At 33.6% G+C, this 16,065-nt stretch overlaps 1 protein-coding gene across 2 annotated transcripts in view; it reads right to left on the bottom strand.

Moving 5' to 3' along the window:
• Positions 1–16,065, bottom strand: part of COL11A1 (collagen type XI alpha 1 chain) — a 243,202-nt gene that overhangs the window by 48,337 nt on the left and 178,800 nt on the right. For both annotated transcript variants that reach the window (XM_054450666.2, XM_054450675.2), the window contains exons 43-46: positions 12,266–12,373; positions 10,974–11,027; positions 5,479–5,532; positions 4,868–4,975 (exon numbers count right to left, since the gene is read on the bottom strand). In XM_054450666.2, the coding sequence (XP_054306641.1) occupies positions 4,868–4,975; positions 5,479–5,532; positions 10,974–11,027; positions 12,266–12,373 (324 nt within the window). The remainder of the gene's footprint in view (positions 1–4,867; positions 4,976–5,478; positions 5,533–10,973; positions 11,028–12,265; positions 12,374–16,065) is intronic.

The following is a 16,065-nucleotide window of genomic DNA, read 5'->3' as shown; positions in this document are numbered from 1 at the left end:
TTAATTTGATCTGGGAATTTATGAACACCCAACCATTTGCTCAGTCCTGTACAAATAATATATAGAACTTCCCTAGTACAGATTTCTGGAATCTTTTGACCCAAAATGTTTTAGTATATGAGGTTTTTATAGTTAGGTACCAGTCTGGTAAAATAAATATTCCAATACATTTCAAAGGTTATAAATATCTTCTGAATTTTTGACCTGTTAATCCAATTTCTGAATCTTAGAAATCAATGAGCCCATGAAACCTACTATATTATACTTTTAAAAATTCTTTCAGGCCGGGCACAGTGGCTCACGGCTGTAATCCCAGCACTTTGGGAGGCTGAGGCGGGCGAATCACAAGGTCAGGAGATCAAGACCATCCTGGCTAACACCGGTGAAACCCTGTCTCTACTAAAAATACAAAAAAAAAAAAAAAATTAGCTGGGCGTGGTGGCAGGCGACTGTAGTCACAGCTACTCGGGAGGCTGAGACAGGAGAATGGTGTGAACTCCAGAGGTGGAGCTTGCAGTGAACCAAGATCGTGCCACTGTACTCCAACCTGGGTGACAGAGCAAGACTCCGTCTCAAAAAAACAAAAAAATGCTGTCAAATCTATTTCCATTGTATTCAACTGCACTGTAACTGCTGTTTAGGAAAAGCTCTGTGTTACAGTATAAAGGAAGACAGAAAGATTGCACTCAAATTTCATCTGTCTATGTCTTTACGGAAAAATTACTTTAGTTCTTGACTACTTACTTGATCTTTCCAAAAATTATTCCATGAAGATTATTTTTATTTCGTCTTTCATGTCACAACAATACTTTGTACATACTTCAATTGTACATTTATAAATTTTCTTATGTCACTTTTGTGTATATTTACAGTCATGAACTACTTTGGGGCATGCATTCGTCAGTGATCTTTTAGGTGTGAACTGTTTAGGAACTAGCAGAGGAGCGATCAACAATTAAAATGTTTGTTGAATGAATGAATTCTAAGAAAATAAACTAATAAGGATAGCTACATTCAGTAAAATATTTCTTGCTAACAGTAGCTATAATACTGAAAATCCTGTCATTCCAAAAGTTTAATCTTAGAAAAAGAACTAAAGAAATTCAGTTACATAAAGTAGTGGAATGCTATGTGACCATTAATGTGATACTAATACTCTAAGCATGAATAATATATACAATAAATAAAAAATACAAATGAATATGAATAACTTTAACTTTAAAATATGTATGTAGAATAGGTATGCTAATTATCAGACAGAAATAGCAAACATAGTAATCATTTCTAATATTGTAGGATTATGGATTTTTTTCATTTTTTCGTGTTTTTAGTGTATAATTAGTTATATATTAATACATCATATATGCTATACATAATTAATTTTTAATGTTTGTATAATATTTTAGATGTAATCTATTTTAGACATAAAAATACAAACAATGTAAAAGCTCTAAATAACTGCTAGTACTTTAGTGACATTACTGACTTCTTGGCACTGCACTGCAATTGCTGAATATTATTTGACTGTGAGCCACTGTGAAAAATATATTTTACTTAATGCTCCCTAACCATGCACCTGTAAAGTAGCTGAAACATGAGTTTCAAAAAAGCAGTAATTAGCCTTTTGCATAGATGATAGCCTTTGATATTTTCATTCTATTTTACCTTATCCTGTTCTATTTCATTTTTTCAATGCTGGTAATGATCCACAAAATTTTTTTTATAACCTACTATATCCACATGACTTTTAGTTTGTAAAGAAGGCACTTTACTGAATATATTTATATATTTGTTTAATTGTGGCATATATTCATTTTTATGAGGAAATCTTAGTTACTAATTTGTAACAAAAAATATGTACCAGAATTTCATTTTTTTCTCAAATGTCAGTAAGATGTCTAAGAAAAGAGACTGCTATATATACTTCCCAAACTGTTACCATCATCTGATGACTGTTTCTAGAATTATAAGTGAAGTTTCTGGAAGAAAAAGACAGGTAGTATTTCTCAGATCTTATGGACCTAAAAATTACTTGTAGGTGACTGTAAAAAATTTTAGGTTCTAAGTCAGTCAATTTCAGAAATTCAAAATCTGAATTTGATGAAACACATAAACTTAAATTCCTAAACATGCATGTATATTTTAACACAGTTTAAATAAATATTTCACTTTAACACCATTTTCTTAAATAGCACACACTGCAACATAAACATAATTAAGTTTCCAAAAACACCATAAATTTAAAATTACATTCCTTATTTTTTGTCCAGGTTTTCACACCCTTTTAGGATAGAGTGCATCTAATTTAGTATCCCCAAATTAAAAGGTATGTCAATATTAATTCACAGTTTTTTTATTACAAACCCAGTTGTGCATTTTCATCTTTTTTATGCATATAATTATTCCGATTAGTTCAATAAAAATATCCCAATAGAAAAAAATATTTATTTATTTTTAATTCAGTTAGATCATAGTTTGTATTAAGACAGAAAATTATTATTATTACAATTAGTGGAGACATAATGAGTCAAAATCTCTTGTTGCATGGAACTAAACACGCTGAAAGGCACTCTAGGGTTAATCAGTTCTCATGAAATGTCCTGCCTTTCTCCAAAGAGGTAATTTATGCATGGAGAGATTCTGTTTTAAGGTCTGTCAATTTAAAATAATTGCCACTTAAATGATGAGTTGAAAAATGAAGTTAGGCCAAGAATGCACACTATCTCTCACTCCATATATGTGTGTGCCTGTATATCCTTCATATGCAGATGATGGTAAACATCAAATTGAAAAATCAAGACATTTAACCTGAATATTAGATTATTTTATTTATGTCTATTATAATTGCTAATATCTATTCTGCCATGAAGACTCAATTAAAGGAGGCAGATGCAATTGTGAACATGTTAATTACATTAGCATCATTCAGTTTCCTGATTTAAAGAAGTAGCTGTGGGAAAATGCAATCACTTTTTTTAATGAACTGATTTCTTGAGTCACCCTCATCAAAGAGCACATTTCTTACTTTGTGGAAATGAAGATTATGTTTATTGAACATTTTATAAATATAATCTACAAGACACCTACTTTAATCATGAGAACTGTTTCTAAATTACAGTTTTATAGGATTCAGAGTAGTCAAATAAAAAAAAGAAAATGAATATTAATGTAACCATTGATAATCTAATTTTAATGCCTTGTTTTCAAATATGTATGCTTCTCACACATATTGATATGTGGTACTTATGACTGTTTATGTATAATTGTCTAACAAGTATAACTTAGTTAAACATGCCAAATATGAAAGTGAAGTTTTTGCACTCTCCAAGTTTAAAAAGAATTATTTTGACCTTAAAATAAGAAAATTAAAAAATCTTGTTATCTGATAAACATTCATTGAGTGTTTTAACAGTAATAATTCATTATATTGTGTTTATGATGCAATTTGTGTAATTATGCACATAAGCTATTTAATATCAAAACAGTAATTTTATAATCATATTTATAAGAATAAAGATACAAATTGTTTATATAAATTCAATTTACATAGGCTTTTCTACAACTTCACAAATTTCTAGGTTCAGTGAACTAGATGACTTAATTTACCATTTCTAATACAAATAATATACCATAAGTTACCTTCATGTGGGACCTCAATATCATTTAAGACAAAATGCTATAATCTTCCCGTGGATCACTAGGAAGAGACAGAATAAGCAAGTGGAAGTAAAAAGCTCAACGTTTCCAAGGTTTGTAGGAAGTAGTGAACATCAAGTGGAAGGTAAAAAAAACAACCCAGAATAGGGCCGGGTGCAGTGGCTCACGCCTGTAATCCCAGCACTTTGGGAGGCTGAGGCGGGCGGATCACGAGGTCAGGAGATCGAGACCATCCTGGCTAACACAGTGGAACCCCGTCTCCGGAGAATGGCATGAACCTGGGAGGCGGAGCTTGCAGTGAGCCAAGATCATGCCACTGCACTCCAGCTTGGGCGTGAACCCGGGAGTCAGAGCTTGCAGTGAGCCGAGATGACACCACTGCACTCCAGCCTGGGCGACAGAGTGAGACTCCGTCTCAAAAAAACAAAAAAACCCACAAAAACCCAGAATAGAAAGTATCTGTTCTGGAACATTTTGTTTACGAGTCCAATTGTAAGATATATTTGAACAGAGGCTGTAGTGTTCTATAATTTAATATTTATTTTCCTGGATATGTTTCATAAAATTCAAATTATAATTTTAAAATGATAATAATCGATCTTAAATGATCGACTGTTAATTTGTTTATTTTACCTATTATTGTTTAACATGTGCTGTTGGCAGTTGCTTTTGGCAGGATCCCATTTCTCAAAATGCTTTCAATTTTTTTAGCCATCTTGAAAGTAACGAGTCATAGGTCGAGTTTCTCCAGGGAAAGGAAGCGAAAGTGTCTCCAGGTCTGCCCCTGTCTGCCTGGGACTTTGTGTGCCTCCTATTGCTATCAACCTGAAGTAGTAACTTATCTTGTTATGAGTCCTATGAAAGGACCCTCCTAATATCTTACTTTTAAGTATCAGACTTAGGCAAGGTTGTAGTTCATTTTCCAAACAAAATGGGAGTGAAGAAAGGAAGTGTAATAATTAAGGTGGGTCTAAAAATACTCCAGAATCAGGAGCGAGGGCTGATACATGTTCAGGAGAATTAATCATACATGATAAAATGATTTCAAGTTCAGCTGCTCATTTAAAAATAAAATGATCTTTATGGATAAACATTGTACCCAAGTTCTTACCTAGAAAAAAAGAAAAAAATACTTTGTTTTACATCCACCAGAAAACCTGGTGAGAAGCAGGTAGAAATGATGGAGTAAATAATGACAGGATCATCTTACCTGAAGACCTATTGGACCAGGAGGTCCAGGGAAGCCTCTGGCACCCTCATCACCTTTTTGCCCAAACATCCCCTGTTGTCCTCTAGGACCTGGTTCACCATCACCTCCCTAGAGAAGAGAAAGAAACATTATCACAAACTGGAAAAAATCATTACGATATGAGTCATTAAAAAAGGTGGCCATTTCTAATTTAATCAAAGCAGATGTATTTAAGAATAACCAAGTAAAAAGTAGACTAAATACTCATTATCTGCTGCAATATACTATTGTTTGTTTTGCTTATTTTCTTTGCTTCTGGATCATGACTGATTTTGATTTGATCCTGTATACTAAGTGAAGCAAAAGCTGTCTAATAATGGAAATAATTTTCTGAATTATTATATATTAAGGAATTCTCAACAAATTACTACTTACTTTCAAATGAAGTTACAATATGTTTTGTTTCTAAGAATCAGCATGGCTAGCTATATTTGATAATTTAAATTTGATTTAATGTCAAACGTACAAGCAAAACTTATTACCCCACAAAATTGACTGGTTATGGGACAGTTTACAAATTTAATCAGGGAGCTGTAAGGATTTAGATTTGCTGAACAATGTGGAATACTCACAGCAATTCCAGGGGCACCAACTGGTCCTTGAAGACCTGGGGGACCGGGAGGACCCTGCAGTGAGATAAAAATAAGTAATTTTTAAAGTGAAGCCAGAAGAGCCTCAGCCATATGAAACAGAACCATTTAGCCTACCAAGATCAAACATTTCTGCACTCCTTTGGAAAAAAAGAAGCATCACATGGAATTATTTTGCATTTAGTGCAATCATTATTTATTTTATTCCTTGAGACTCAAGCTTTCACATTTGAAATCAATTTTAAGTTGACATTTATTGAAAACACTCTCATTTGTAATGTTGTGAATCTTCAAGATAGATTTCTATGCTAACAGAAATCAAGTTGTAAGATTCGCATTTGAAAATTTTCAAAGTATCAGATTTCTTTAATGAGATAAATATGATTAGGAAAGGGCCCATGAAAAATTTGTCTATATACTGTCTTCTGAGTGAACATCAGAATTCTGAGAGTTCTATACAGATAGAATGTAGTGATATATGAAAATTTGGAATTTTCACATATGCGTACACATGTAAACTAATTGTTATATATTAAGTACACCAGGACCTCTTATTTTGAGCAATAGTTTTCAAAAGACATTATGAGTCTTACATGCATAGATATTTCTTCATTGTCTCATTTTCTTACATTAGTAACGGGTCAGGCAATATAAAAGGTTCAGGCATTAAATAAATAAAAGTGTCATTGAGCTGTATTGTTCTGTATTATAACTACTACTTGTGGGGGAACTGTTAAAGCAAGATTCTGAAAAGCTGGTTCATGGGCCATTGGGAGTTCTTGATATGCTTTTAGGATTCTGCTAGTTCATAACTCTTCTCATAACAACAGTAAGGCATTTTTTGTCCTTTAATTATATAGACTTTTGCACTAATGATGTAAAATCCGTGGTGAATAAAGTTGCTGGTAACTTAGCGCTAATCATGTCGGTAGCTACCATTTGTAATAGCATTAATTGTATTTTACTACGATATACTTTCAGTCAACACAAAAATGGCTGTTCCATCTAAGAATGTCATGGATGTAATTGTATTGATGAGGTTTTGAAAGTTATTAATATTAGTAAATATTGACCTTGAATGTGTGCCTTTTCATATTCATTTGACAAATTGAAGACATACATAAAGTGTGTTTGCCTCATACTGAAGTACAGTGCTTGTCTCAAAAAAAAAAGCCCCACAAACACTTGGATTATAGTTTGAAACGCTGGCTGAACTTTTACGTGGAACACTAACTTTTACATGGAACACTATTTTTACTTGAAAGAGCGGCTGACAGAAAAAACTATGACTAGTTACAAATAATAAATGTGATTATAAATAATCAGTTATAAATAATAACTGTGATTATAAATAATAAGTATGATTTTGGCAGATGTTATTCAATATAAAGGAAGCCTTGGAATTTCAAAGAAAACAACTGACAGTATTTACTGTCAATAACATTCAAACTTTAAAGCAAAAATTAGAATTTTGGAAATCTCTCATCTGCCATTGCAGGCTTTATATCTTCCCTATCTGAAAGTATTTTCCTATGATATTAATATTGCATAAAGAATTGTGTCAATACTTTGAGGACCTTACCCAAGAAATCAGTAAGTTCCAAATTATCAATGAAGGATATTACAAAATTATGTATGAAACATAGTCATCAACGTGCAAGATAGAGCAGTGGAATATAATGTAATAGCACAAAAAGCTCACTGTTTTTGCTTCAAATTCCGTTGTGCAATTGACCCTTAAGAAAAACTACCACTTATAAAATTTCTATGTAAAATCAAAGAATATTCAAAATTATCTGAAAAGGTACCGAAAATGCTCCTCCCTTTTATAACTACATAATTTATGTGAGCCTAGATTTTCTTCATGCTTTCAACCAAAAAAAATGTCACCACAGGCTGAACTAGATATGAGAATATAGCTTCTTCTATTAAGCTAGACAAAACAAATGTAACAATGCTACTCTTGGGACTATATATTTTTATTTGCAAAAATATAGCTAGTTTTTATTAAAAGTGCTTTGGACTTATTATTCTTAATTATAAATAAATCAACACATAAATATTTTAAATATATCAGCTTTCATTCATATGATAGTAACCCACATAGACAAAAGCTTTTTGGGCTCCTCAAAAACCTTTCAGAGCATGCAAGGGTCCTGAGGCAAAAATATTTGAGATTTGCTGGCCCAAATAATGCCCATGCAGTCATTTTAGCATTGCTTTTAAGGAGTAAATAAAACTTTTTAAAATGTGGCTTCTGTCGAGTGTGTATGGTAGTCTAATTTAATCAATAGTATTTATTTATAATTAAGAAATCTAAATGGAATCTAAAGTAATTTACTGCTATCGTTTGGATATGGTTTGTCCCCACTAAAGCTCATGTTGAAATTTAATTCCCAGTGTTGGAGGTGGGGCGTAAATGGAGGTGTTTGGGTTCTTAAGGTGGATCCATCAGGAATAGCTGCATAGCAATTGAGTTTTTGCTCTGGGGAGATTGAATTGGTGCTTGAAGGAATAAATTAGTTCCCATGAAAGAGGGTTGTTTTCTAGGGTTTTTATGGTTTTAGGTCTAATGTTTAAGTCTTTAATCCATCTTAAATTAATTTTTGTATAAGGGATAAGGAAGGGATCCAGTTTCAGCTTTCTACATATGGCTAGCCAGTTTTCCCAGCATCACTTACTAAACAGGGAATCCTTTCCCCATTGCTTGTTTTTCTCAGGTTTGTCAAAGATCAGATAGTTGTAGATATGCGGCGTTATTTCTGAGGGCTCTGTTCTGTTCCATTGATCTATATCTCTGTTTTGGTACCAGTACCATGCTGTTTTGGTTACTGTAGCCTTGTAGTAGTATAGTTTGAAGTCAGGTAGCATGATGCCTCCAGCTTTGTTCTTTTGGCTTAGGATTGACTAGAAATCCTAGGCATTACCATTCAGGACATAGGCATGGGCAAGGAATTCATGTCTAAAACACCAAAAGCAATGGCAACAAAAGCCAAAACTGACAAATGGGATCGAATTAAACTAAAGAGCTTCTGCACAGCAAAAGAAACTACCATCAGAGTGAACAGGCAACCTACAAAATGGGAGAAAATTTTCGCAACCCACTCATCTGACAAAGGGCTAATATCCAAAATCTACAATGAACTCCAACAAATTTACAATAAAAAAACAAACAACCCCATCAAAAAGTGGGCAAAGGATATGAACAGACACTTCTCAAAAGAAGACATTTATGCAGCCAAAAGACACATGAAAAAATGCTCATCATCACTGGCCATCAGAGAAATGCAAATCAAAACCACAATGAGATACCATCTCACACCAGTTAGAATGGTAATCATTAAAAAGTCAGGAAACAACAGGTGCTGGAGAGGATGTGGAGAAATAGGAACACTTTTACACTGTTGGTGGGACTGTAAACTAGTTCAACCATTGTGGAAGTCAGTGTGGCGATTCCTCAGGGATCTAGAACTACAAATACCATTTGACCCAGCCATCCCATTACTGGGTATATGTATACCCAAAGGACTATAAATCATGCTGCTATAAAGACACATGCACACGTATGTTTATTGCGGCATTATTCACAATAGCAAAGACTTGGAACCAACCCAAATGTGCAACAATGATAGACTGGATTAAGAAAATGTGGCACATATACATCATGGAATACTATGCAGCCATCAAAAATGATGAGTTCATGTCCTTTGTAGGGACGTGGATGAAATTGGAAATCATCATTCTCAGTAAACTATCGCAAGGACAAAAAACCAAACACCGCATGTTCTCACACATAGATGGGAATTGAACAGTGAGAACACATGGACACAGGAAGGGGAACATCACACTCTGGGGACTGTTGGGAGATGGGGGGAAGGGGGAGGGATAGCATTAGGAGATATACCTAATGCTAAATGATGAGTTAATGGGTGCAGCACACCAGCATGGCACATGTATACATATGTAACTAACCTGCACATTGTGCACATGTACCCTAAAACTTAAAGTATAATAATAATAAAAAAAATTGTGCAAAAAAAAAAAGAAAAAAAGAAAGAAAGAGGGTTGTTTTAAAGTCAGCACTCCTGTGGGGTTTGGTCCCTCTTTGTTCAGGCCCGCTTCCCCTTTGAACTTCTCTGCCATGTTTTGACACAGTACAAAAGCCCTCACCATAAGCCAAGCAGATGCCAGCCCCAGGCTTCTTTGTACAACCTGCTGAACTGTAAGCCAAATAACCCTATTTTCCTTATAAATTGTGCAGCCTTGGGTATTCATTTATAGCAACACAAAACAGACTAAGGCAGACACCAAAATACATTTTGTTAATTTGTAGTCAATACTAACTGCATAAAACATATGCAGCCGGTTTTCTGTACACAATTTCTTGTCATAATTTTACAGCATGGATCCAGAGTATCAGTGCTATCACCTATTTGTTGATGTTTCGTTATACTGCATATAAAAATGAATTATGCATTAAATACTACAATTATTACTGCAAGCTTTTTCTCTTTTCATTCTAGAGTTTTCTTTTTAGTTAGAAAAATTCATCTTATAGGACGGACTATGGTAACTCTTCAGTTTGGGATTCAATCAATTCTAATAAAAATCTTCTTTCAGTTATGTGTTAATGTAGGCAGTAAGTCCAACCCTAAAAGCATCAGACTGATGGATCACAAAATAGAACTAGACTGGTCTGTTAGAATCAAATTGCTGGGGATAATGTATAAACTTCCATACTAGGTGAAAAAAAAACTTGAAGGACATATCTCTGTGCTCCCCCAATTTATGTTTCTATTGGAGAGCAAATATATGAACACTTAAAGGGGAAAAAAAGTGAAAATAAAGAACTTAGAAAATAATGTCCAAAGATATTCTTTAGAGAGTATAAATTAGGAAGGAAGTGCTGAAGCACGTGACAGAATCATCATCTAATATATCTCATTTAAGAAGTAGGATCATGTTTAAACACATAATTTAAAGAGAATATATACGGTAATGACCAACGAAAAACATCATAAAGACAAGAGTGAACACACCATTTGAATGAACAACCAAAATTATTTTAAAGTTTTATGATTTAAAGGAAAAATTTTAAAATAAGTATTTATAACATACGGGAATGAGTGACCAATTTGTATACATGTGAACATAGTAATACTATTAATTTTGGTAAATATATGTATACAAAATTTCTCATAATCATACAAAAAAGACTATTTCATTATGTTACTCTTTCATTTGCTATAGCAGAGTTATAAATAATGGCCTACAATCATCATACTTTACTTAATCACAGAAATAGAAAACTTCACAAATATATAAAATTATAGAATTATATAACTGTAGAGGTAATGTAGTAGTGGTATTATAAGTATTGGCTAGGAAAGTAAGTAGTACTATATAAAAATATCAATGGTAAATAGTAAAAGGTGTTAAATAAATAATGTTCTCTCAATAAGAAGTAGGAAACTCACATTTTCTCCCTTGTCACCCTTGCTGCCTTTTTGTCCCGGTTCACCAATTTCACCCTGAAATTGAAAGATTTGACTTAGAGTTTCTCTCTAACATGCTATTGCATTGTCTTAATTATCACCAAACAGTTAAATTTTACCTTTAATATAATTACATGCTAGTGTGTAATGTCACTGTTTAAAATGGAAAATCTTGGGTTCCCACTGCTTCTAGCTTTCTAGTATTGACTAATATGTTAACAGACAAGTCAATTTAACTTCAAAGTATACTACAACTGAATTTATAATTAAAAAATCAATTTTGTCTCAAATATTACCTGTATAAACTGATAATGGAAGTACACTGATGTATAAAATCTATAATTACACATTAATCAAAAATTACTTTACCAGCTAGGTTCTGGGTCTCACACCTGTAATCCCAGGTTTTGGGAGGTTGAGGTGAAAGGTTGGGCCCAGGAGTTTAAGATCAGCCTAGGAAGCATAGTGAGACCCTGTCCTACAAATAAATGTTTTAAAAAAGTTAGCTGCACATGGTGAGGCATGCTTGTAGTCTCAGCTACTTGGGAAGCTGAGGTGGGAGGATCGCTCAAGTCCAGGAGTTTGAGGCTGCAGTGAGCCCTGTTGCACCACTGCACTCCAGCCTGGGCGACAAAGCAAGACTCCATCTCTCAAAAAAGCAAAAAATAAAAATAAAAACAAAATAATGGAAAAAATACTTTTCTGCTAATTTTCCAAATGCTAAAATGATGCACATTATCAGAGTGCTGGTTTACAAATTTTTAAATAATATTTTAAAATAATATAATAATATATTCAATTGAAACATTTAACACACAGCCATACATTTGGAATTAGGAGCTTAGAGTCTGTACTCACATATTGGTAAATGATAACAGGATTATCAAGTAAATATGTAGCTCATTCTTAAGTCTTATTGTATAATATCCAAGACATGAGGACTAACCATATACATGTAATTAATTTTTTTATTTTATATTCATTTGAGAAGGATATTCTTAAAAATGAATAAATTTTGGCATCTACTAGTTTTTCTCACTACCACTGTTCTTTTAATTGAGTTTTCTGTGTATGTATCACATACTATTTTATGGAACAGATACTAATTCTGAACCTCTTAAATAAAACTTTTGAGCATATGAAAATGTGTGTGAAACTTTGAAAAAGGTAACCTTCCACCTGGTGCCTAACCATAGAGATTAGAATTATCTAGAATTCTTGACAAAAATTAAGCTTTTTCACAGGATCTACTAACATGAATAATGAATACCAACCTTGTCTCCGTCTTCCCCAGGGGAGCCGGCAGGACCAGCTGGCCCTGGGAGACCAACAGGACCTTGAACTCCATCTCTCCCTGCAGGCCCTTGGGGACCTTTTTCTCCCTGTATTGAATATCCAAAGATCATTAATTTTACAGTTTTGAAGTGCAGCTACAGGAGTAATAATCTAGCTTCTATATTTGACAAGGATATTGTTTAATTTTTTTAGAAAAACATTTTAAAGAATAAATGATACATGATCCCTACCTTCATTTGTGACTAAGAATACTATTTTTTTTAAATCACTTATAAATCTTAGGCTATGATACACAAAAATAATTAGGACCAAACTTAGAATTTTTCTTTCAAACATGCAATTATATATTGACAAATCAGATTCCTTACGTTTGCAAAACTTTGCTGAGCCTCTACTCCCCTTCCTTAGTGCCACTGGCATAGCTGTGCAATGGGTGTTAGTCTTTAGAAATCAAAAAATGCAGTTGCTCATACGTCCAACTTTGCCATATGCTTTATATGTTTCAAATGTAACTTTCTTATTTTTAAGTGTTTGTTTTGGTTCTCCTGGTTTTTGAAAATGGCATTATTTTCATGTTTAAATTTACCTATACTGTGTAATTTTTTAAAAAGTGCCTTGATAATGAACTCAACTTCTGTTTCTAATAAAATATCTTTTCGTAGTTTAAAATAAATTATTTTCTAAAAGTCAAAATTTCATCAGTTTTGCATAAGACAATATTCTTGATTGCATTCAGAGGTCCTTTCTGTCCTTCTGTTATACAAGCTGGGAATCTACAAGTCATTAGGTTTTGCCTTTTCATTACCCCACTTTCCCTCACTTCCCTTAACATCTCCTGCTCCTTTAAAATGACTTAGTTTTATACTTTTTATCTCCTAATTATCTCTTGAATATATTGATTTTATCTCCACCACTGACACCTTATTATGTAATACTGGTATCCTTGGTCTGAGCTACTGAAAAAAACCTCCTGCCTTTCCCCATATGTATTCTTACTTCCTTCCAATCTATTCATCACACTGCATCCAGAAAGCCAATCAGATCATGTTACCTACATTCTTAGGTCAATTTACTTGTTTACCTTTCCTCAGATAAAGACTTCACGGCTTAGGGCAGCCTATCATGATCTAGCTCCTGCAACCTGCCCAAACATGTGTAGCCTCCCCTAGCCCTTGCTCTCTGCATTCTAACCCTTCTAGACATTTTTCTCAGTCCCTTAAATCTGATGCCATGTCCCTTCCTGTGACATTGCCTGAGCACATTTTGTTCCTCTGGCCTGGAATGCCCCTATGAGAACTCTTTGCATAGTTAATTCCTTCTCATCTTTTACATCTCACCATCAATGCCTTGTCCAAGGAAAGGCCCCAATTCTAGCAGGTCTCTCTACTATAATCTGACATACACTATTACATTCCATTCATATGAGTAACCTGAGTTTGCCATTACATATGTATTTAGTGATTCTTTGCATATTATCAAGTTGCCCTATCAGATAATAAACTATGTGAGGGTAGGAATTGTGTCTGATTTTGCATTCTATTATATATCTCTGGTCTGTGGACCAGAGTAGTCACTTAAGGAACTGTTGCTACATTACTTAATTAATGACAACAAAAGTAACAATATCTATAAGGCAAAATTAAATTGTTAACTAATTTATTACTTGCCTGGGTTTCATATGTTCTTGTTTTTGAAAAGGGTGCCATAATTATTCTAAGAGGGATGCCCCTGATGTCACTCTGGAGAACTTTTATCTTCTTCAAATAAATATGATATTTCAAATCTATCAATACTCATAGGATGTGCTGTGCTATTCACAGTAAACTTCACTATATTAAATACAATAGTTGATTCAGATAGTTCCCCTTAATTTGAATTCCCTTGCTAGCCTTAAACTCTAAAAGTCAATCCTTTTGTATAAGGTTTCCTGTAAATAAGGCAGATATATTCTCTTCTGCCTTCATTATAGTACACATAATCTCTAGCCAGGAATCACTTGCCATTCATTTCTTCTGACCCTGGTCTGTGTGGTGTTGGGAGAAATTCAACAGATCTATAGCACTCTAAATTTATATTAGCCATTTATAATTCCTCAAGATGACATAACTCTTCCTCCATTATGTATCTCTTGGCCCATAATCTGCACAGCTACTGGAAACAGTCATCTCTCCTTGTAGCCGGTCTTTATTTCACCACTTCTAACATTCCATTTACATTAATAACTAAATCTTTCCTTAAAAAATGATGGAATTAGCTAAACATCCCCATGTCTTTTGTTCGATTTGGCATGGTCTTATATTTAACCTATACTCACACCCACTACTTTTATTACAATTCACAAAATCCATCACTCCTTCCTCAAAAGCTCATTTGTGTATTCATTCTCAGTTTATTATTTCATCCTTTTTTATGGCACTCTGGTTCACACAGTGATGGTAATGATAATACTACTATGAATAGTAATGATTATTCTGAACACTTCTCACAACTTATCACAATTCTGTAAAATGATTTAGAACTATAATTTTATCTAGTCCTCACAAAATACTGTGATTATCTTCTTTTCAGAGATGGCCATCTTCTTTTCAGAGTTGAGAAAATAGAGGTTTTGATGTTAAATAACTTAACCAAAATCATGAACTAAATAAATGATAGGGCTAGCTCCCAACCCACTTCTGGTTGTCTTCAAGCAGGCAACTTGAGTCTACTCTCATTTCCTTAACTCCTTAACTTTTCCACTATTTTCTTATTATTGATAAAGTAGATAAATATATGCACCACATAATAATAATAATGAGGCAACGCATTCAATCTTATTAGTACTTCCACCTACGGCTCATTTTTCTGTGGGTTCCATGCCTTGCTTGAGGTGATTTACATGTCCCTACTCCACTCCTCTATAGTCCATTTTTTTTCTTTTTGAATCAATTTAGAATTAATCTAAAGCTATAAATACCCAGCAGGTAAAATCCCAGTCTCTTTAATTCTTTGTCTTTTGGATTTCAGTATTCTTGATCTTTTACAACATCCCGCAAAAGGGAACTTGTTTATCTCTTGTTCTGTTTGATGGCATGCCTCTGGAGATACACACACACACACACACACACACACACACAAAAAAAAAAAAAAAAAAAAAAACAAAAAAAAAAAAACCTCATGGACTATTTTTCTCTCCTATTAGATGCTTTCAGAACTTACACCCATTATAATTCTCCATTAAGACTGAGTCCAGACTTCTGTTCTCTCTCAACACTACATCACATGGTAATCCAAAAATATGCTTTTAAACATCACTCTTATTTTAAATGACTCCCAGACTTACAATTCTGGCACTGATTATTTTCTCTGCAATTATACACATATACATGCTAGAAATTGTGAATAAGTATTTGAAGAATATTTTTCCTAAAATTTCAAACTGCTATTGCCTAATTCAGTTATAGTTAGTGCATTGACTTCACTGTGTTTTAGATCTAGCTTTTCCCCCCTATTTCTACAACTGTCCCCAAATAGATGCATAGTTAAAATCGCTTCTTATCTGTAATCTTTGCATCCAGTAACTAATAGTTTTCATTAGAATCAGTTTCCCTATCAAAATTTTCTATCAATGCAATTAAGTTGGAGAAGGTTTTAGCTCCTTTCTTCTTACCTGCTTTCAAGACCTACCTCCTAGATTTTCTAATCTAACTGATTAATATAGGGATGCTAATTAGGACATTTCTCCATTCTAGGAAGCAGGGTTGATGGGTAGGTAGACCAAGGGCTTGTCTTCCACAGG

This window comes from Pongo pygmaeus, chromosome 1 (assembly GCF_028885625.2).
Source record: "Pongo pygmaeus isolate AG05252 chromosome 1, NHGRI_mPonPyg2-v2.0_pri, whole genome shotgun sequence".
NCBI lineage: Eukaryota > Metazoa > Chordata > Mammalia > Primates > Hominidae > Pongo > Pongo pygmaeus.
The sequence above is the reverse complement of the archived record's forward strand: the minus strand, read 5'-3'. Positions and strand labels throughout refer to the sequence as shown.